A 21,184-nucleotide genomic window follows, 5' to 3' on the forward strand; every position below is an offset into this window, starting at 1 on the left:
GCGGTTAATGCATGAGACATGCACAAATAAACAGATATAAAGCTGTTGATTCTGCGCGTCCGATGACCACAGGAGATCTTAGTCATGCCACATTAATATTACTGTGCAGTCATTAGCTACAGCAGCCGGCTCCGGTGTGTGTTAAACACCACCACATAGTGAATATGTGAGTCTGTGTGAGGAAATCAGTCAGTTTGGCACAGACAGGCAGTCACAGGTACAACCTACACCTAAAAGAGAGGTGAGTCTTATTGCCTCTCCTAACGTTTCTCCCATCATATTGATTTTCTTACTGTTCGTATAAATACAGCCACTTGACTCCAAGCTGTGGGCATTTGTGTTCACCTAATGGTGCTTTACATCCACACCTAGTGAACAGGCTCTTTGGTTCTTTCTCTACATGATTTCTTGTGTTAATAAAAGCTGATGTTGTTTTCTTAAGTGTTTGTTGAGTTTTGTGTCTGTTTTTCGTTAATTGATATCGCCTGTGTTTCCTTGGCTTTGTTTCACTCCATTTTGTCTACACTCACTGGACACTTTATTAGGTACACCTAGTTAGTACGTTTCATCACATCCCGAAGATGCTCTGTCGGATTGAGATCTGCTGACTGTGGAGGCCATTTGAGTAAATTCAAGAAACCAGTTTGAGATGATTTGAGCTGTGGTCACAAAAAGATGGAAATGCTCAGCTTTGAAAAAACAAACAAACAAACAAAACAAAACAAAAATTTTGCAGACACTGAGGTGAAATAAAAGGGCTTTAAGAAATGTGGCTGCACTGCTGTCCACTCAATTTATCTCTACTTTAACACTTCCTTTATTAAAGCTTTAAACATCTCTGACATGAAACTAATTAAAGATAATCATAAAAGCTGGAAATACAGCAACCCTGAAAATGAGAACAAAACCACTGCAAAATGAGTTCCACTACAACCTTCACCTCTCTTTGATCTTTTAAATATGGCCAATTATCTTTATTGGTAGAGCACTTTTCTGATCCCATGTCGCATGTTTAATAAAGAAGTGTGATGTTCACAGTTCACCAGTGGGCTTAACAGCTTAAACTGTTAACGTTCAAAATGCATTCAAGCAAACGCTACCAAAAACATAACCTCCTTGGCCGAAGGAATTATGGGATAGGCCACAATGCAGGCAGTAAATTACATTATGTCTCTGTCACTCTGTTGCTATGAGCTGTAGGGTGGCATTATTTTCTTAAGGATGGGAAATGTATCCTCTGCTAAAGGAGATAATGAAGCCGGCACTGAGGCTCCTTTGCATTTTGAGAATTTGACCAGTTCTTATTACAGCTGCTGCGCAGATACTTCACTAGTTCCTAACCTTGTTAAGTACAACTAACTATCTGAACCACAACCAAATTCTCATCTCTGCTTTTGTCTTTGTTTGATCATCTGTTTACTGTCCTGTTTGTATCCTGCCTTATTCCTGGTTTGTTTCCTTATGTTATTCTGTCTTCTTCTTCTTCTGTCTGTTTAGGTCACTTTCATTTTTCATAATCAAGTAAATCTACCAGGATTTAGGTCCTCAATTTGCTAAAACACGTTGCTTTTCACAAAGACAGTAGAGAGAGAACAGAAGGCCGGGCAGCATTGTGATCGCCATGTTTGACTTCCCATTGGGACGAGCCTCACCTGTTCTAGCAGGTCTTCCACTTTCCTCTGCCAGCTCTCCCTGGCATTGCTCAGTTCCTGCTCCTTGCTTTGTGCCAGCTGAGCCAAGGCAGAGCTCTTGTCCTCCTCGTGCTCTTCTTTCAGCTCCTCGCGGAGCTTCTTACACTCCTGCCTATAGGACAGCAAAAAACAGAGAATGATTATGTAGGAGTGGAAAAAGATTTTGCACACACACACATGACCTGCAGAGAGTTACAAAACTGATCCAAAGAAGGAAGGTTTTTGAATTTATTACAATTCCTGTAAACTCATAAATAAATAGATGAATATAGCTGAGCTCCACTTGTTAAAGTGCATTTTTATGGTATGTTCAAACTGAACATGAAGCCAAGGTTTGCCTTTTTGACAAATTTTGCAAGCCCCAGATCTTTGCCCCATAGCAACCACTATGAGTACAACTCATCCCAAATACAACCAAGCTCCTGTGGACACGCACCATATGCTGTAAGGAGCTCCACAATGTTCACTTGTAATGTTGTCCAAAATAATACAGGCATAAATTTTTATGTGATTAAAAAAGTGCCATATTGTGATATTAATTATAGAGCGACGCCATGCATGTGTCCAGCCTTCGATGATGATTTAATAACTAAAAACAGAGTTACTTCAACAACCTCCAACAAAGCACGGCACGGTAAAAGGTGGAAACAACAAACTTGAGGAATAGATATGAGAAGCTGGTTGTGTGCAACCCAAATACAGACAAATGTCTCAACTGAGCATCCCTGGAGCACTTGCTAGATGCAGTCCATATGGCAGGAAGAGGAAACGGTGAAGGAAAACTACTGATGTGGTTACACGGTGGAAAACCAGGGCTTTAAGTACTGTGTGGCTGGCACCATGCAAGCATGAGACAAATGTAAAGTGTTAAGGCAGCGTTAATGCTGAAATTCTTGAACAAAGTCCAGAATACAAAATACAAGGTGAGACATAAACCATTATGTGGTACACTCAGAAAACAACAAGGGAAGGCAGGCGCGCACGCACGCACGCACGCACGCACGCACACACACACACACACACACACAGTGGGCAGGATACTCAGACAAGGATGCAACAAAGAACAAAACAATGCTGAGACCTTAAATACACACATTAGGTAATCAGGGAAAGAGAGACAGCTGGGGAGGACAAGGCACAGGTGAACAAAATGACATTAATGACAAGAGGAAACAAAACTAAACACAAAGCACAGGGGACAAGGGACTGTCAAAATAAAACAGGAAGTGACCAACAAAGACACAAACACAGACTTGACACATGAGGCAAAAGGACTCAAACACAAAGGGACAGGACAAACACTGGAGTACAAAGACGCGGGGAAGACAACACAGAGAGACAGGGATTCAGTATAAATACCTGTAACTAATAACATGAACTAAGAACCAAAACCATATGGAAACAACAGAAGAATCTCAAATGAAAAGAGAACCTCAGAACAAAAACACAAACACTGGACAAAACAGCCCAGGACCACAACAACCTCTGTTCTTACAACTGACTTACGCTGTGTCACTATTGCTGCACTATAATGCTGTTATTGCTGGGACCTTGTTCCAGTGGATTCACACTTTGAATTAGGTCACCTGCCGTTAATGACAGTAGATCAGCGAAATGAAAGGATGGAAAATGTCCCTCATTTTGTTTGCACTTATGAATTCTACTTCCTGCAAGCTGCAATCACTGATAAAACACTGCTCGGTATTTTTTTCCTATATTGTGAAGAATATTATTACAAATTTCCTTGATATATTTGTCAGCTGATATATATTGTGATAGAATTTTGAGACCGTATTGCCCACTCGTATTGAGCAGTTAGTGAATTGAAGCAGTGAAACTGAAAGGCTGTGACACACGCGGTAAAGCTGAGGGGATCCTATAACAAATCTTAGCAAGCCACAGAGGGACTTAGAGGTAGCCTAGACCAGAGGATGCTCCATTTCAGCACTTTTCCCATCATTTGTAAGATGGAAATTTGATTTTGGAAAATAGGGGATTGTCTATGTTGATAATGTGCCAAGTCTCAAACTGATTTATGCGCTGTGCTGGCATGGAGCTGAGCACATTGTCATGACCATGGGGTCAAGCTCAGCAATTATGACAGAGAAAATTTAGAGATTCAGACAAATTTAATGCAGGGTGCGCTATTTAAACTGCTTTAGTGTGGATGCCACTTTACAACCCACCTCTACCCCAACTTTCACGCTTTATGTGATGCTTATCATCAATGATGACTGATCTTCTCTGCATTGGGGGTGTTGCTGCTGACCTCTCCATCACCAGTTTTTAATGTCTCCATATGAAAGGGTGGCAAGGTCCCAGAACAGAGCCACCAAAAAATGAAAAACTGCAGTCATAAATATTAACCTTCTTTCGTCTGCGGTAGTCTTGAACTGAAATTTTGGACTGCCTCGAGGATATCAAATAAATCTAACAGGTATGCTCTGAGAAAAAAAAAATGATTATAAATTAATCCTAATTTGTTTGGGCAGATTTTGTGGACGTGGTAACAGTGTCTGAAACAAGAGACTCAAACTAGCAGCTAGAAATTATCTGGAAAGGTAAAGGTGCTTCAGAGAGCTCTATAGCACCTTTATGGGAACAATAAATTGCCCTGAATCATTAGACCTCAACACAGCTTCCACTGAGCGCCCATCACTCTCCAACACTTCGGCTAACAGCTCTGCGAATGGCAGTGTGTGTGTCTGCACGTTGCCAATGTAATAGCTGTGTGGGAGTTGAAATGGCAGCTGTTAAATGAAGTATCCAGGCAAACACGTTTTTTTTTTTGTTTTTTTTGTCACTTTGAGAGCTGGAAAGTGTCAGACTGAAGGCAGGCTTTAATACACACGGCGATGCAGTCACACACCACAAAGTCACGTTCATAGTGCAGCACACTTGACACGTGTCATCATTCACGGCCTCGTTCAGCAGAAAGCAGACGCTCTCCCTCTCTCTCACTCGCTCAGACACATCCAGACTCAGGGTGTCGAAGATCTCTGCTCTGCTCGTCTCTGCTGGGCAGGAAGAGCTGAGGGCAAACGGAGTGAGGCAAAGAAATGAAGGGGTAGATGAATGGAGGGATGAAGGAACTGTCAAAGATGGAGGAAACATCCAGATCAAATGTGGGATAATTGGTTGGATTCTGCTGCCTGTGCTGGGAGGTGTCAGGCATCTGTGCTCATTTAAGGTGTGTGCGGGATTATAACCTTGAGTATGCTGTAAGTGGATGCTCAAAATGTCATCTATGTCATAAAAATCATTAGAAGAATTTTGTTTGTATAGTGCTTTTAAAACACATAATTTGAATAAAACTGGGGCACCACTGTAGCTCACCTGGTTGAGCCAGTGACCCACACAGTACAACAAAGGCTAGAGACCCGATGGCAGAAGCCTGAATTTGAGAAAGAAAACGCCCTGTGTGCCCCGCTCTCGCTCTCTTCATTCCTTCCTGTCTACTCTCTGCCCCGTCAGGCTAAAACTCCCCAAAATAAATCTTAACAAAAATGCACTTGGATAAAATAAAAACATTAAAAACTGTTGTACCTACCTCACCATGCATGATTAATTTAGTTTACTTTATTATTGTGTCATGTATAAAATACGCCTAGCCCAAAAAGGCTTGCAAGACCCCAATAACGAGAAACGAGAGCCACAGTAGCATCATAAATAATCCAATCTGATGTCTTTTCCTAAATTTGCCAACAAAGGTTAACATGGAAACACCAAAAATTCCATCCACAAAAAACCACAAACATTCCATCATCATCTGCACACCAAAACATTTCTGGATTTTTTAACATCTCAATGAATATAGATATTCTTAACTGATCATAGTTAAGGACTACACTGAAAAACAATTTAACTCATTCTCAGCTTCTCCTAATTCACGTGATTCACATAACCTGTCCTCCTCTTGGATACTCTTCAATCTGTCAGCTTCAAAGACAAAAGAAAGACCTTTGACTTCTTGTCAGGTTTGCAGTAACATTCGGTTCAGGACTGTAGGTTTGCTTAACCGGAATATAAGTTAGTATTTTTCTTTTTCAGCCACTCTCTTGCAGATTTGCTGCTGTGCCTGGGATCACTGTCCTGTTGTATGACCCAGGTTGAGCAAAGCTTTAGCTGTTATAAAGATGGCCTCACATTTGACTCCAGAATACTTTGGTACACTGAAAAGTTCATGGTCGAATCAATGGCTGCAAGGTGCTTAGGTTCTGTGGCTGCAAAACAAGCCCAGAAGTCATTTTTCCCAGAAGTCATCGTAGTTTGTTCAGATGCAACTTTGCAAACGTAAGCTGTGCTGCCACGTTCTTTTCACACAAAAGAGGCTTTCTCCAGGCAGCCCTTCCAAACAAGTCATACTTGTTCAGTCTTTTTCTAATTATGCGGTCATGATTAATATTTAACATGCTAACTGAGGTCTAAAGAGTCTGAGATGTTTTATTCTAAGCATTGTACGGTCTGATCTTGAGGTTAATTTGCTGGGATGTCCACTCCTGGGAAGATTGTGGCATTGTGTTAACACACAGCTGAATGCTCCAGATCAGCAAACTGCCCAAACCTGTGCTTTTATAGAGGTGGCTGCATTTGCTTATGATCAATTAATCAAGTATATTTAATTAGCAGCACATGGCTCCTACTTACTGGAAGCAGTAAAGATGTACTGTGATTTTCCACAGTATTGCAGGGAGACAGTATATTCACCACTCATGATAAATGATTATTATAGATATAATTCATCTTTCTAAAAGAACAGAAAGATAGAACTTTCCTATTTACTCTGTTTTTTTGCTAAATTAAGCAATCCATTTCACAGCTTTATCATTTCACATCATCATCACATCACCTTTCTTTTCCAGAAATCCATCTCATGTCACCTTGAATCGGGGCAAATTTACTGTATGAACACCCCGAAAAAAGCATGCAGCTCGGTTTTTAATGGAGTCTGCTGTTTTTTCCATTCTTTAAGGCCACACATCCCTGCAGCATAATTAAACACATACATCATACAGTTATGAGTAAATGTAACATCCAAGGTCTTTGCATATTTTTAACTCTCTGACAACAGACTCCAGTGCCCTCCAAGCCAAATCTGTGAACCTGCACACATACTTAGATACAACCACTGGCATTAAAGACAAGCCCAGAATAAAGTAAAACAAGGAGAGAATGCTTAAGAAAATGCTGACCTAGAACAAAGGTCAAGAGAGCAGATTTAGCCAGCTGATGGGACACGCAGCTGTTTCAATGTTTATCATTTATATGATTCAATACTCTTTAAGTTAAAAATGGTGAAGAGGACCCGATTCTAACTGTGTATAATGCATATTGTGTATAAGCCCACTGTGAAACTGTGTGCCCACTGTGTGGGGGGGGAGACCAGCCACCAGGCTTTAACCGACTACAGCAGAGAATTTCTGAGCTGTTGTCAGTCACCTGAGACATCTTGGCTGCTGGTTCTTTGACAGATTTCTGATTTCCACCAGGATACAAGACCCATTACAAGGTTAACACACACAGACTTGTGTGGTGCAAAATGCCAGAGGCAGGCCAGAATCTGGAGGTTTTCTCCCTTTGTCTGGTCATATTTACACGTGATGCTAGACATAAAGTAATTAGGCCTGCCATTTACAAAGCAGCAAAGCTGAGTGTTAACACTAGTTATCAGGACTGATGGGGTGTGGAAGTGAGTGAAGAGAAAAAACAAATATATGGACTGACCATTTTTCTGCAAGTGCAAGCATTGCACACAGATTATGTGTGTAACAACAACAATGTGAATATTTCAGTATCAATAATCAAGATTCATTTTGAGAAGTTGGAGTGTAGTACTAATCTGACTGAAGGACTTTTGAAACTGCATGGAAATTGTAAATTTGAACTCAGTTAAGCAAAGTTAGGGTGACATTAACAGTATAAATATAAACCTGAATATGACATTTAAATAAGTGCATGATGCTTTATTATTCAGTATTGAAAGGGCAGCTTCACAAAATCAGAAAGAAAGAACAGAAAAAGTTAGTTTAGCAGTCACATTAATAAAAAAATATCCCCTGAAGAACAGCCAGCACACACTACATGATGATGAGGGTAATTAAATATCAGCTGTACTTCTACTATTTGCCTCCTCAGAGTCGCTGCACAGGCAGAGGTTCAGAGTTTAGAAGCATATTCTCAAACACAACTGTACACAAAACCTCCTGGAAGCATCTGACACAAACAGCCAGAAGACTCGCACCTTTCTGCACCTTTTTGGGAGGACATGCCTGTTAAAAGGTACAATAAAGGGCCAAAGAAATATTCAGAGTTACTCATGCATGAAGTCTGGTGTGACTGCAGCAACCCAACAAAGCAGCATGTAAACATATAGCTTTATATAATGTGGCTCATAAGGGTTAATAACATTTTCATTTTTCAGGCAGCTGGTCTTTGTCATGGATTCTAGCATTAAATGCAATAGTTATGGTTAGCTCTTCCATTTAAGTGTGACAAACGGGGAAATGATGGATGATTACCAAACCTTCATAGATCCTAACAGATGTGAGGATGGTCACTTACTAAGACACACAGTGCGCACAATACACAGTTTTGATGATCCTCATCTTATTCTCGACCAGGCACAGGCCCTGAGTTCCACCTCTGTGTAATTGGCTGCCCCTGCAAACAGCAGAGCTGAACAGCAGGTGGGTGGGGCTTCTGTGCGCAGAGCCAGAACTATGCGGCTGTCAAGAAGCCATTCTTATGGAAGGGAAACAGGGAGAAAAGGCTGCCAAATTACGCAAGAAATGGACTGAAAATCAGGACCTGCACCTATTTACAATTTTCCTCGTAATATATAAAGAAATAACGGGTGGCTCAAGACTTTTGCACAATACTGCATATGCAGGCCAATCATGCTCACATTGAGGCAGGAAAAACTTCTTCTGGGACATGTAATCCACTGACTGTCAGATGAAATCCAGCTGTTCACATCAAAAACCATAATTCACTTACTGATTTATTTGATCCACTCCTATAAATATTTTTCAGATACTTTTCCTTTAGAAACTCTTACGCATTGTCCTTCAATAAATCCTATTTTCACTTTCATATGAATATGAGCAATAAATACGCAGTAAAGTGCTGCTTGAAATGCAATAAATGAGTAATTTTATTCAAATCACACGCATTCACACAGGATGCAAACACTTGGCGTTGTCCAATAAAAGAAGGTTCAAAACAGCTTCTCTCGTTATTTGTGACTGTACCTATTAAAGCAGGAGGGATCAGTATTAGAATATGCACACTTCAATACTTTTCATTATTACAAATCATACTAAATCGCTTTATTGCACAATGACATTTCATTTTGCAGATTTTCCTCATATCATGCAGCCCTTTGCAGCCGTACTACCCTCTGATTTCTGAGTTTCATTTCACGCTCTTTTTCCCAAACCTGCAAGTTTGTTTAATCAGTTAATGCCCCGCTCTGTGGAAAGGTCACGCTTAATATTGTTTAATATTTCAGTCTTTTCCTCGATCTACCAGCCCAAAGATATCTTCATGTCCAATAGTAATTTATTTTCTATTTCTCTACTTAACTTTCCTGTATTGCTCCACTTCTCTCTCTCTTTCTTTTGCATTCATTTTGTTTTTGGTTTTTTAGTGTTTTAGTGATTCTGGATGCTCAGAGGTTTTCATGTCATCAAACCTGTTCACCTTTTCAAACTAACAGAAAAAGGGGCAAATGCAACTTGAACTGAGCTGTAATTTAGTAGGTTAGTTATTAAATTGTCTTTTTTTTGGTAATGACAGCCCCCCAGACTCTGCAGAAAGTTGGCGACTTCTGTTAACTATGCGCCTCAGCACCCGCTTACCCCGCTCTGTGATTTCATGTGGCCTAACACTTTGTGCCTGAGTTGCTGTCGTTACCAATCACTTCCACTTTGTTACAATACCACTAACAGTTTACTGTGGAATATTTAGTAGTGAGTAAATTTCACGACTGGACTTGTTGCACACGTATCATCCTATCACGGTGACGTTGAATTCACTGAGCTCCTGAGAGTGACCCACTCTTTCACAAATGATTGTAGAAGCAGTCTGCATGCCTAGGTGCTTGGTTTATACACCTGTGGCCATGGAAGTGACTGGAACACCTGAATTCAATGATTTGGATGGGTGAGTGAATACTTTTGGAAATCTAGTCACCTGCACTGCTGGATTGTTGGGTTACAATAAATACAATAAATCTAGGCCTCCTAGTTAAGAAGTTGTTTTCTTCCTTTTAAGTTGAGCTACAAGCTTATCTCTTTTGTTCTCCTCCATCTGTTTTGTGTGCCTGCCTAGCCTCGGAGCAGCAGCTCTATCCCTCCTGAATGACCAAGCTCCTCACCCTCCCTCTAAGGGAGAGCCCAGATGCTCATTGGAAGAAGCTCACTTCTGCTTGTATCTGCAGTCTTGTTCTTTCGGTCATGACCCCTAGCCCGTGGCCACAGGTGAGGGCCGGATCAACCAGTAAATTGACAGCTTCGCCTCAACACTCGGCTCTCTTTTCACCACAACAGTTACAGCATTACTGCAGACATCTGCAGTAAATAAATTTAATTAAATACTTGTGTGATGATAGGTGATCACAGACTATGTCCTGATATCCATCCATTCATGACATGGGCTTTTAGTGTACCACCATTTCTTAAGAGTGTAAACTGGAACAGAATTAGCATTAAGGATTCTCATGAGAAACAGCTACACCGAAGTCATGAGAATTCAAGCCGTCCCACGCATGTGGAGAATGAATTAAGACAATGAAGCCTATAAAGCACCCAAAGACTCAGTGAAGGTTCGAAAGAGCAAAACAAAAATATTCACATACTACATATTATAGCATTTACATTGCCCTGATGTTCCCCATGAACAGTGAGAAAAGAGTTTTAAGAAGCACAAAAACAGAAGGCCAATAAGTGTCAAATCTTACATCTAATTTAGGAGAATTGATGTTAAAATACTGAACCTACTCAGGAACCTTGAGCATCTCTCGTCTCATCACAACCTAAATCTGTCAGCAGCCTCTCTCCAGGCAACTTTTTCTTTTTTATACCTTCTCAGAAGTATGATTTTTCTGTTTAATTCGAGTATATTGCACACACACATTTCCATCTACCAGATACTTCAAAAAAGAATCAAACACTTGGCTAATTTCACCTTCTGCATTACTTAATATTTTTTCAATGTAAGGTGCTTCCAGTGTGCAGGAATTTGAAATGAAAAGTGACAAAAACAAAAATGGGAATTGTGTTACATGTTGTAAGAGCAGCTCTGGTGTGATGTTAATAAATGGACCTGATGGGAAATGCATTTTCTCATTTTCTTTCTGCTGTGCTGAAAAAAAAAAAAACTATTTGTGGCGAATTCACTTAAATTCCTTATAAACTTCAGACTCAGTGACATTCAGCCTTAAAAGACAAGGTGAACACACTGTAGACGTAAAAATAAATAAATATAGAACAGCATATTATTACAGAGCACTTGTCGCTCTCCTCCTCTCAGTCTCCTCTTCATTAGCTTCCATTCACCTTCCTTTGTCTCTGTGCACTGAGCTCTTTATTCCCTGGAGAACATCTATTCATTTGGTGGTTGGGGTGAGTACACTGTGGTTAGTGAGCCGTCTGAATAAAGGACGCTGGCTTTAATCCCCCCTTCACTGAGGAAACAGGCAGTTTGTCTGTGATAGTGTAATCATGGAAAGAGCTCTCTGGATTACCAAATGAGCAGAAGAGGTTCAGCGGATCAGCAGACTAAAGCGCAGGCGAGGCCAGGCTAGCCCGTCCTGGTCATATGTAAGATCTCATGAGCCTGTTAGGCACTTGAATCTTTAGACTGACTTCTGCCGGATGCTTTATCCTTGTTGTTATTGTCTTTAGTTTAAAAACTATTCAGGGAAGTTGCAGGGTTCTTGGAACGACAACAGCGTTCAGTGTGAACCTACCTGGTTCACTCTTAAAGATCACCTGTTGTGGGATTTTCTGAGATTTTCATTTATTTACTTTTGCTCAGACATTCACTGTCCTCAGTGGTGAGATGACATTTATGGTTTTCTCTAATGTGTCTTGAAAAACATTCATGTAAACACACACACACACACACACACACACACACACACACACACACACACACACACACACACACACACACACACACACACACACACACACACACACACACACACACAATAACAAGCTTGAAAGGTTGTATTTGGTATGATCACCTTTATTCTTCAACACAGCCTGAACTCTCTGAGGCAGCTTCCTTGTAATTTCTTTACATAATCTTCAGGAACAGTTCTCCAGGCTTCTTGAAGGACATTCAAAGCTCTTTTTTTGGATGTTGGCTGCCTCTTTTTCTGGTTTCTGTCAAGATGATCCCACACTGCTTAAATAATGTTGAAGTCTGAGCACTGGGGAGGCCAATCCATGACTGACAGGGTTTCATGGTGTGTTTCTCTATCCATGTGTGCTTCTGCTGCATCAGCAGTGTGTTTGGGATCAGTGTCATGCTGAAAAATGAAGCCACTGTAAATCAGATGCCTTCCAGATGGTATTGTATGATGAATCAAATTGTGATACTTTTGCGTGTTCATAATTCCATCAATTTTGACAAGATTTCCAACACCACTGGGTGAAATGCAGCCGTGTTGGGGATCATGACAGAGCCTCCATTGTGTAAGCACTCACTTTTGTGCCCCTCTCCTGAACGCTTCCTCAACTCAACTCAAGTATGTTACAGTGTGTCTTTTGTCCTGTCTCCCTCCCCTCAGCCCCAACCGGTCGCAGCAGATGACTGCCCCTCCCTGAGCCTGGTTCTGCTGGAGGTTTCTTCCTGTTAAAAGGGAGTTTTTCCTTCCCACTGTTGCCAAGTGCTGCTCATAGGGGGGCATTTTGGCTGTTGGGTTTTCTCTGTAATTATTGTAGCATCTTTACCTATCAATATAAAGCGCTTTGAGGTGACTGTTGCGATTTGGGCTTTATAAAATTGAATTGAATTAACTAACCATACACAGTAACTGGCAGCAACAATGCAGTGGTTGTAAAATAAGTAATAAAAAATGAGTAAAGTAAGGTAAAGTAAGGTGTCTAGTGTCCTGGGTAGCAGAGGGGGGCGAGGGCAGTGTTAAACTTTTATGTTGGGTATCACTTCCACCTCTTCTTAATGTCAATAAAGAATTCTTTTACTGATGGATGAAGTCGGCTTTAACGTGGGATGTAGAAGCTTACAGTTGCTATTGTTACAGCAGCACCTTTATGACAATACTCCGTCAGCCACCGTCGAGCTTGCTGTCTGACACTTGCTTAGAGGTAGAAATGAGGTCCTTACAAATAATTTTAAGCACTCAAACATTTTTAACTTAAATCGGCCTTTTCTGCTGCCGCTTGCTATGCTGTTCATGCTTCTCTTTCAGGTGCCCCAGAGGAGCCAACATCCCGCATATTAGTTCTTACCAAGAAATTTCCAAAATAAATGTCCTAATGACACAAAAAAGTATGCATAATGCAAAATAAAATACATAAACTGAAATTATGGCAGTAAAATTGGGAATTTTTCATAGACTCAACTGAAGAAATGTGAGCAAATTATGTGTTTTTGTGATAAGCTGCTAGTAAGAAAGTGCCTAAAGGTACAATTTAAAATGGGTTCTTTGATAAATTTGTTATGAGGAGACAAAACGCTGGTTCATCCCTTGAGTTAAGAGCCTTTTTATGCTTGAATGATTCATATGGCAGTGTTAAGTGGCTAAACAATCAAACAAAACAAAACAAAACAAATATTCCTCTAAAAATGCTCAGGAACCAGCATTCATTCATTTTACATTTATTCGGTTATCTCATGTTTATGCATAGTTATTGTTGTGTTGGTATTAATAGCAGTTAATAAAGTCATTGCCTTTGTTTGCTGTGGGTTACTCTCGGTCAGATTTCTTTTGCTACAGTTCCCTCTCAAAGTTATTGCCTGAGTCGTTGACGCATGTGCCTGTTTATCAGTTTATCAGTGGACAAGTAGTTTAATAATTATGTTTAATAATTCTAATTCATGCCATATTCTAATTCTAATCAATGTAGATGTAACATAACAGTGTAGCTGGGATTAATCTTGGGATGGCTCCCAGCTGTTTCTGAGTTCTGCAGACTTTTGAGGTTTTGTCGCTTTATTATTTTGTGATCCCCGGTTTTTGGTTATATATTTAATCATGTTCACAGTTTTGATGCTCAGTTTTAGTTCCCCCCTCTGTGCTCTTGCATGTGTTTTGTTCCCCGTGTTTGTGTGCCTGCCTCCTTGTGTTGTCAAGTCTGCGTTTCTGTCTCCTTGCTTACACACTTCCTGTTTTACTTTGCCAGTCCCTTGACCCATGTGCTTTGTGTCCAGTTTTGCTTCCCTTGTCTGTTTCCACTCTCCCCTCATTACCCCGTTTATATATTGTCTGTTCTTTGTTGCATCGTAGTTGTCGTCAGCTCCCGCCTGCTGTGTGTTCTTGTGTTTCTCCTTATTTCCGAGTAATCCCTCATATGTCATAAACACAATACTTTGTGCAAGAACTGCAGACAGGGAGCTTATAAACAGAATTAATTAATTAATAATTGATTTAAGAGAGTGTGTGTGCGTCTCTTTTCAAAGCAAAAAACTCACAAATAGAAACACTATCACGGTTCAAAAACCGGCCCCTGCACACAACTTAATTCTGTGGATTTATACTCTCACCTGTACACTTGTGATTGGAAGTGACACTTTAAGCCATATCTTGTTTTTCTAAGAATAAATGAAATCAGTCACTACTTTAGACTGAAGCAAACTGAGGGGATGTAAAAACTTAAAAGTCAATCAGGCGATTTAATGATAAAAGAGGGAAGTAGATGAGATGTAACTATTTATTTGTCCAGACATTCATCTCTCGTCAACTCTCAAGAGTCCCTTTTGCCTCAAAAGGAAAAGTTTAAAATTGCAACCATTTCCATGGTGTTTAATGCTGACAAGAACTCTCACAGTCATTTAGTGGCCGTGTGAAAAGTACATCAGTTCACACCTGAAAACAGTCAATTTTATTCTGGGAGGTTTTCGAATAATCACTCTTCAAAGGTCTGTGGACGTTAACAGAGACTTTGAGCTGGGGGCTTTAACACTGGATTGAGCTGAGAAGCTGCAGAGCCCACCAAGGCTAATGCTCTGTCACGGTCAATAGTTGGACCAGGATGACCAGTGTGTGTGTGTGTGTGTGTGTGTGTGTGTGTGTGTGTGTGTTTAATGAACATAAACAAATGGAAAGACTGAAATTACCCATCCATTCTCAATTTCATGCTCTGTCTTTGTTAAAAGACAATGACAGTGAGTGTTATTGTCTTTTTCCATTTCAAACACACACACACACACACACACACACACACACACACACACACACACACACACACACACACACACACACACACACACACACACACACACACACACACACACACACACCCCTACCTGAGTGTTTCAGTCCATTTGAGCTCCAGCTCCAGAGCCATCTTGTCCATCTTATGTTTTTCTTCTTCTTTGGTGGTGATGAGTTTGGCTTCATGCTGACGCTTTTGGGTCTCCAGCTCTCCCTGAGAGAAGAACAGACAGACCTGAGTGCACCATCATAGTCAGATCACTTGCTACACTCAAACCCTGTCTGCATATCACTTAAGGTTCTCCATAAATTTTGGCCTGTCTAGCTGAGGCTGTGGTCTGCACACTGACATGCACCCTGTCTAAGTGCCAGTCAGGCACACATTCACAGCACCTGCAAGCTGAAGAGCCACTTAACAAAGAAAGCAACAAACAGGAACGTTGATGCTGAAGGCAGAATAATTTCAGTTTAGGTGGGAGACCGAGTATCCTACGTCTTTACAGAGTGCACACAGAGAGACCCATGTATTCGCATTAGACGATTTCTGTTTTCAAGGAACATAATTTGCATTTAGATACATTTAGTCGTATTAAATTCTTCCACACTACCAGGCTTGTTAAACAGGTTGTTGCGAGTTGACCGTGTGGTAGCCTTCGTGTAGGACTGTAGTGCACTGTTTTTCTTATCCAGCTAAGCTTTATGTGGACTGACTGTATTTGAGAAGGCAGAACGGGATGTATGTTTTTAATTAAAGTAAAACATGTCAGTAAGCTATGACTCTCATAATCCTGTTCTGTCTTGCAATTTAGCGACCATCCTGAAAGACCAAATTTGAAGCTTTATCTAAATAAACTTCATTCTCAGTGATGGTGCCTGTGGTCAAGCTGCATGCCCAAAAACAAGCTTGTTTGCTGCTGCAGAATTTCTAGTAGACTGTGCCACAAATGTTTCACTCACTCACTCCTTCATACACCCTGTAATTGGAGCGCTATATAGAGGATTATGCGAGCTCATCGGCTAAATGAAAATATCACTTTTAGACAATAACTGGGCCATTTTCTTGGCACCAGTAATTATGTCATTACTACTACACAATTAAAACCTGACATATCAACATCAGCTTAACTAAATACCAACATGCATTTTTTTTTTTAAATACATGAAGTGTTAATGTTGTGTTGCACTGCTTTTTTCTCATTCATCTGTTACTTTTTTACTCAACACAAAGCATTGGTTGTAGACTGCTTTTTCTTTTTAAAGGCACTGTGGGATTATATATGTCTATATGGATCAATAGCAGTAAAAGCCAGAGGAAAAACCTGCTTATTTGATTTTGGGCTGAACTGTTCCTTCAAGGATACATTAAGGTTTGAGGTTAAGCATGTTGTTGTAAAGGTTACCATCCGGGCTGATGTGTGTTTTTGTTTGTCTGACCTGCAGCGCAGTCAGCAGGTTGCTGGTCTCTCTCAATCGGGCCCTGGTAGCGTCCAGCTCCTCCAGCAGCTTGTCCTGCGCCTCCTTCAGTGTGGAGATCTGCCCCTCGGCTGTTTTAATATCCTTTTCCCCCTGCTGCACTTCTTGCTGCAGCCGAGACACCTGCAGGGAGGAAGACAGACAGACCGAGTGGGACGGCGAGAATAAACTCTATCCATAACCTCTTCTCTGTTCCACTTCAGGCTGTAGCTCAGCGTGGCAGCAACCTTGAAACTACATCAGCATTTTGGGCTCAGTGAGGTGGAATTTCCATCAAAAATGCATTCAATAACTGTTTCCATTTCTGATTTTTAAATGAGCTAGGCCCATATACTTTTCTGCCAACGTGGCAACATAGTTTTGCAATGCATCACATATTAATTTCCCTCAATGTCTGAAGTATAGCTTGGCAAATGTGTGCATAAAGTACCCAGAAACAACAACAAACTGTGGCAGCAGATTTATACCGAGGAAACCATTGTTTTCACTGAAATGAAAACTCAGCATTTATTACCCGGACCACTGGTGCCTGACTGGATTAAAATAATCTTTTAGGTTACACGCTTCATTCTCTCTTTTTTGTTTTTCCAGCCATTCAGGGTGTTTGAACACGCACGCAATTTAATCTATTCATCATCACTTGAGTTAAATTCATCTTTTTTTCTTTCCTGTTCAGCTTTTTATTACACAAGTACAAAAATCTTACATTGTTTCGTAGCAGAGCAGAACGGAGCTGCTCAGGCGCAGTCGGGTTCAAAAATAATGAGAACTTGAGCTGAGGGTCTGAAGTTCCATACTTTACAAAAAGAAAGCTTGAAGACAATTACCTAATCGGCTACATTTGGGCTGTTTTGCAACTAAAACCCTTTGCCTCAGTTTGGGTTTATAAGGTCTATTTTTCTGCGCACAAATTTTACAGTGGTCCTTAAGAGAGATGGAAGCTGTACTCTTAGAAGTGATCCTCAGCTCACTTTTCAAGGGGGTAATATGACGGGAAAGCGAATACTATTTAACATTGAGGTCCCAAATATTTCTGAGGAGATCAGATGCAGGTTTCTTCAACTTTCAAAAACTGCATCTGCTGAAGGACACTTAATTTGATTTTGACTGCTGATTTATGGTCAAGAATAAAATTTGAACCTTACAGATATTCATTTTCTGAATGACTGCTGAACAGCTTGTTAAAAATGTAATATATTGTTTGCACACTTTGAATCATGATTTATTGATCGATCAGTACACAGTGGATCAGGTAACAATGCCAGCATGTCGCACCTCCTCGTTGGCCGCACTGAGTTTGGACGTCAGCTCCTCCCTCAGCTCATCCAGCTGCTGCCTGAGAAGCGTCTTCTGCTCCTCCAGTGACATGCGCTCCCTCTCAAACTGCTGCTCCAGCTCCTGTGGAGACCCATCAATAACACAGCACTGTCAAAACAACAGAGAATGTTATGAAAGCCAAAGTGAGCTCAGGACCTTGGATGGAAAGTTTCTGTGCCTGAAGATTCACAAAGGTGAACCCGTTTAAGTCCGTCAGATGAGTGATTCATGTGAGGTGAAACAGCGTGCAAGTTGTGCATGTTTTAATAGACGGTGGAAGTTAAATTTAATCAGTATTCACAATTACATCTACAAAGATTCTGAGTCATGAAAATGGGATATCTGAGACCAGTCAGGGCAGAAATGATTCATAAGCCAGACAAAATCTTGTTAAAAACTGTCACAATCAAAGAGCTAGTCATTTTTCCAGTGACCTACTAAGTACCAATTTTTAAAAAAATCCCCAAATTTAGCAACAGCTGCTAAACTGAAGGCCAACATCAACAACCCTGGGCTCTATGAGTAAGAAACACTTAAGATAAATCTGAAATACAACTAACCGCTTAACCTTACCACCACACCAGTATGAGAACTGAAAAACTCCAGCAAATACTGACAACTTTACTTCAGGCTAATCAAAACAGCTTTATAATGAACCAGTAAGCAGTGATGTTACTGAACATATTCTAAATACTCCCACCTACAAATCCAACAAATTTGAAACAACAGAATTGAAGCATAAAAAACTTCTGCATCTATACATCTACCTCTTCAGTGAATGGTTTTTATCATAAACTTTGTTTATTAACTGAAGGTCGAGCTTGCAAACCACAGTTGGAACAAATTTAAAAGCCACGGCACTGCTATTATACCAATGTTTGGCAGACATGATGTTTAGCATCAAACAAAGAGAACCTAATGGGAATATTACTATAAGGTGATGTTTGCTAAATGTAAAGCTAACGTTGACGTATAGTCATAAAATGGCTCCATGTGTCATTGTTTCCAGTAAGCTGATCATGTTAGACAACAGTGATTTTAACTGAAATGTGGGAAGGAGAGAAATGATTCAGTCTATACACAGATATGAAAACAGAAACAATGTTGCCTCTATAGAAGCACTGATGAAAACCTTAATACTTAAAAAAGAAATTCCAGTATTGTGTTTTTTAATACACAGGTTTGTATGTTGAATGCAATTATTTTGCTAAAAAAAAAAAAAAGAGAGACAAAACACACATTAGAAAAAGTTCGTGATAATTAAATGGCATTTTTTTAAAAATTGTGTGGATGTGCAGGGAGCAGGAGATTGACAGATGGATCGGGGCTGCATCTGCAGTGATGCTGGTCCGTCGTGATACAGAGGGAACTGAGTGTGAAAGCGAAGCTCTCGATTTACCGGTCAATCTACGTCCCTTCCCTCACCTATGGTCATGAGCTTTGGGTGGTGACCAAAAGAATGAGATCGCGAATACAAGCGGCAGAAATGAGCTTCCTCTGAAGGGTGGCTGGACTCTCCCTTTGGGATAGGGTGAGAAGTGCAGCCATTAGGGAGGGGCTCAAAGCAGAGCCGCTGCTCCTCCACATCGAAAGAAGCCAGTTGAGATGGTACGGGCGTCTGACTAGGATGCCTCCTGGTGCCTCTTGGGTAAGGCGTTCCAGGCATGTCCTATAGGGAGTAGGCCCCGGGGCAGATCCAGGACACGCTGGAGAGATTATATCTCTCAGCTGGCCTGGGAATGCCTTGGGGTCCCCCCAGATAAGCTGGAGGAGGTAGCTGGGGAGAGGGAAGTCTATGCTATTCTGCTTAGTCTGCTGCCCCCATGACCCAGCCCCAGACAAGCGGAACAAAATGGATAGATGGATGTGCAGTTACATTTCTAGGAAGGTGCATGTCTGCAGCATAGGTTATACAGCAACATTGTAGCATGGACCAGATTTGAAACAGTAAAAAAAAAAAAAAAAAAAAAGCTAAGTTAAAGTGATTGCAATTCATCTACAGGTGCATAGGGGTGTCTGTATCAAATTTCATGTCATTGCATCAGTTGATGCATTTCAGCATGGACCAAAGCAAGAGAACTACATACATTTCCACCCACAAGCAAAACCAGAGCGGGATGTGTCGTTAAGTGGCACTGATACCAGAAACGTTTCAGTCCAATAAAGAGACTGAAATTGGCCATCACCTCTGAGAATGGTATCACACTCGTCCAAACCTTCAGATCTGTGCAGCACTTCCTCGGTTGTGGTGCGGATCCAGAACTCGCCCCCCTCTCTCTCCTTTGTCTGACATTACATTAACTGCATTCATCTGTACAAATTTCTAAAAATACTTCAAACATTTTCATTGTCCTTGACAGTCAGGAGAGAAAGAGCTCTTGCAATTGTCACCACAATAAAGCTCATTATGCCTGCTGATGAATGGGGAATGGTTTCTGTTATACTGAGCAATGATTGCCAGTTTCCAAGGACAATTAGAGCTCAGGGAAATTGCTATAATGTCAAATAAAATTCCCCACCGTTATTCATTACACAGGAGGATGGAGTTTGTAATGGTGGATAAAAACACAGACAACTGTGACATAGTCCCATAAAAATGAATGGGGCTTCAGAGAAATGTATCTGAATGGAAGAAAGAGTGAAAAATCACAGTAATTCATCTGCAGTGCTTCACGACTTCTTACATTTCACTCTCTGCTTAGAGCACGGAAAGTTTTTCATTACTGTAATTATGACAAATGTTAAAATTGTCAACTCTCCTCACTAAGAAAGCGAATACTGAACAACACAAAGATGCATGTGTAAAAAAAATGTAAATAATTTCCATAATCTGTCATTCTTTATACCAAATTAACCGGTTCAAACACACCACACATTGCCCCACTACTAGCTCCCCATAGCATAAAGGTTTGAAAAAGTTTGACAGATGCTGCAAATGCTACAAAAAGCTGAAAATGTACCAAAAACACTTCAAAATATAACCCTAAAATAGAGCTGTATCTTTCTATTTTCTGCCTGGAGCCTCCTTCTACCCCAGAACCCTGCAAAGGAAAATGAGGGCAAAAATCAGGACACAGAATAACTGTGTAGCAGTATGAGAATGTATTTATTTATTTGCTTGGGCTTTTTAAAAATTTTTATTATTACAGGCCAAAGCATGTAACTTGAACCATGCCATGTACCACAGCATTTATAGCTTAGGCTCCCTGGATGGGCTTTTAAAACACAGACACGAGGTTATGAAGAAACACAATCTGCACTTGTTGATACCCTGAACAGAAAAAGCTGCTTGGCTTTT

General features: G+C 40.6%; 1 protein-coding gene across 2 annotated transcripts in view; it reads right to left on the reverse strand.

Annotated features, from left to right (window-relative positions):
- Window positions 1–21,184, reverse strand: part of fam184ab (family with sequence similarity 184 member Ab) — a 219,091-nt gene that overhangs the window by 62,951 nt on the left and 134,956 nt on the right. For both annotated transcript variants that reach the window (XM_030722256.1, XM_030722255.1), the window contains exons 10-13: window positions 17,845–17,967; window positions 16,531–16,692; window positions 15,189–15,310; window positions 1,653–1,803 (exon numbers count right to left, since the gene is read on the reverse strand). In XM_030722256.1, coding sequence (XP_030578116.1) covers window positions 1,653–1,803; window positions 15,189–15,310; window positions 16,531–16,692; window positions 17,845–17,967 — 558 coding nt within the window. The remainder of the gene's footprint in view (window positions 1–1,652; window positions 1,804–15,188; window positions 15,311–16,530; window positions 16,693–17,844; window positions 17,968–21,184) is intronic.

The sequence above is a fragment of the Archocentrus centrarchus genome, chromosome 24 (assembly GCF_007364275.1).
Source record: "Archocentrus centrarchus isolate MPI-CPG fArcCen1 chromosome 24, fArcCen1, whole genome shotgun sequence".
NCBI lineage: Eukaryota > Metazoa > Chordata > Actinopteri > Cichliformes > Cichlidae > Archocentrus > Archocentrus centrarchus.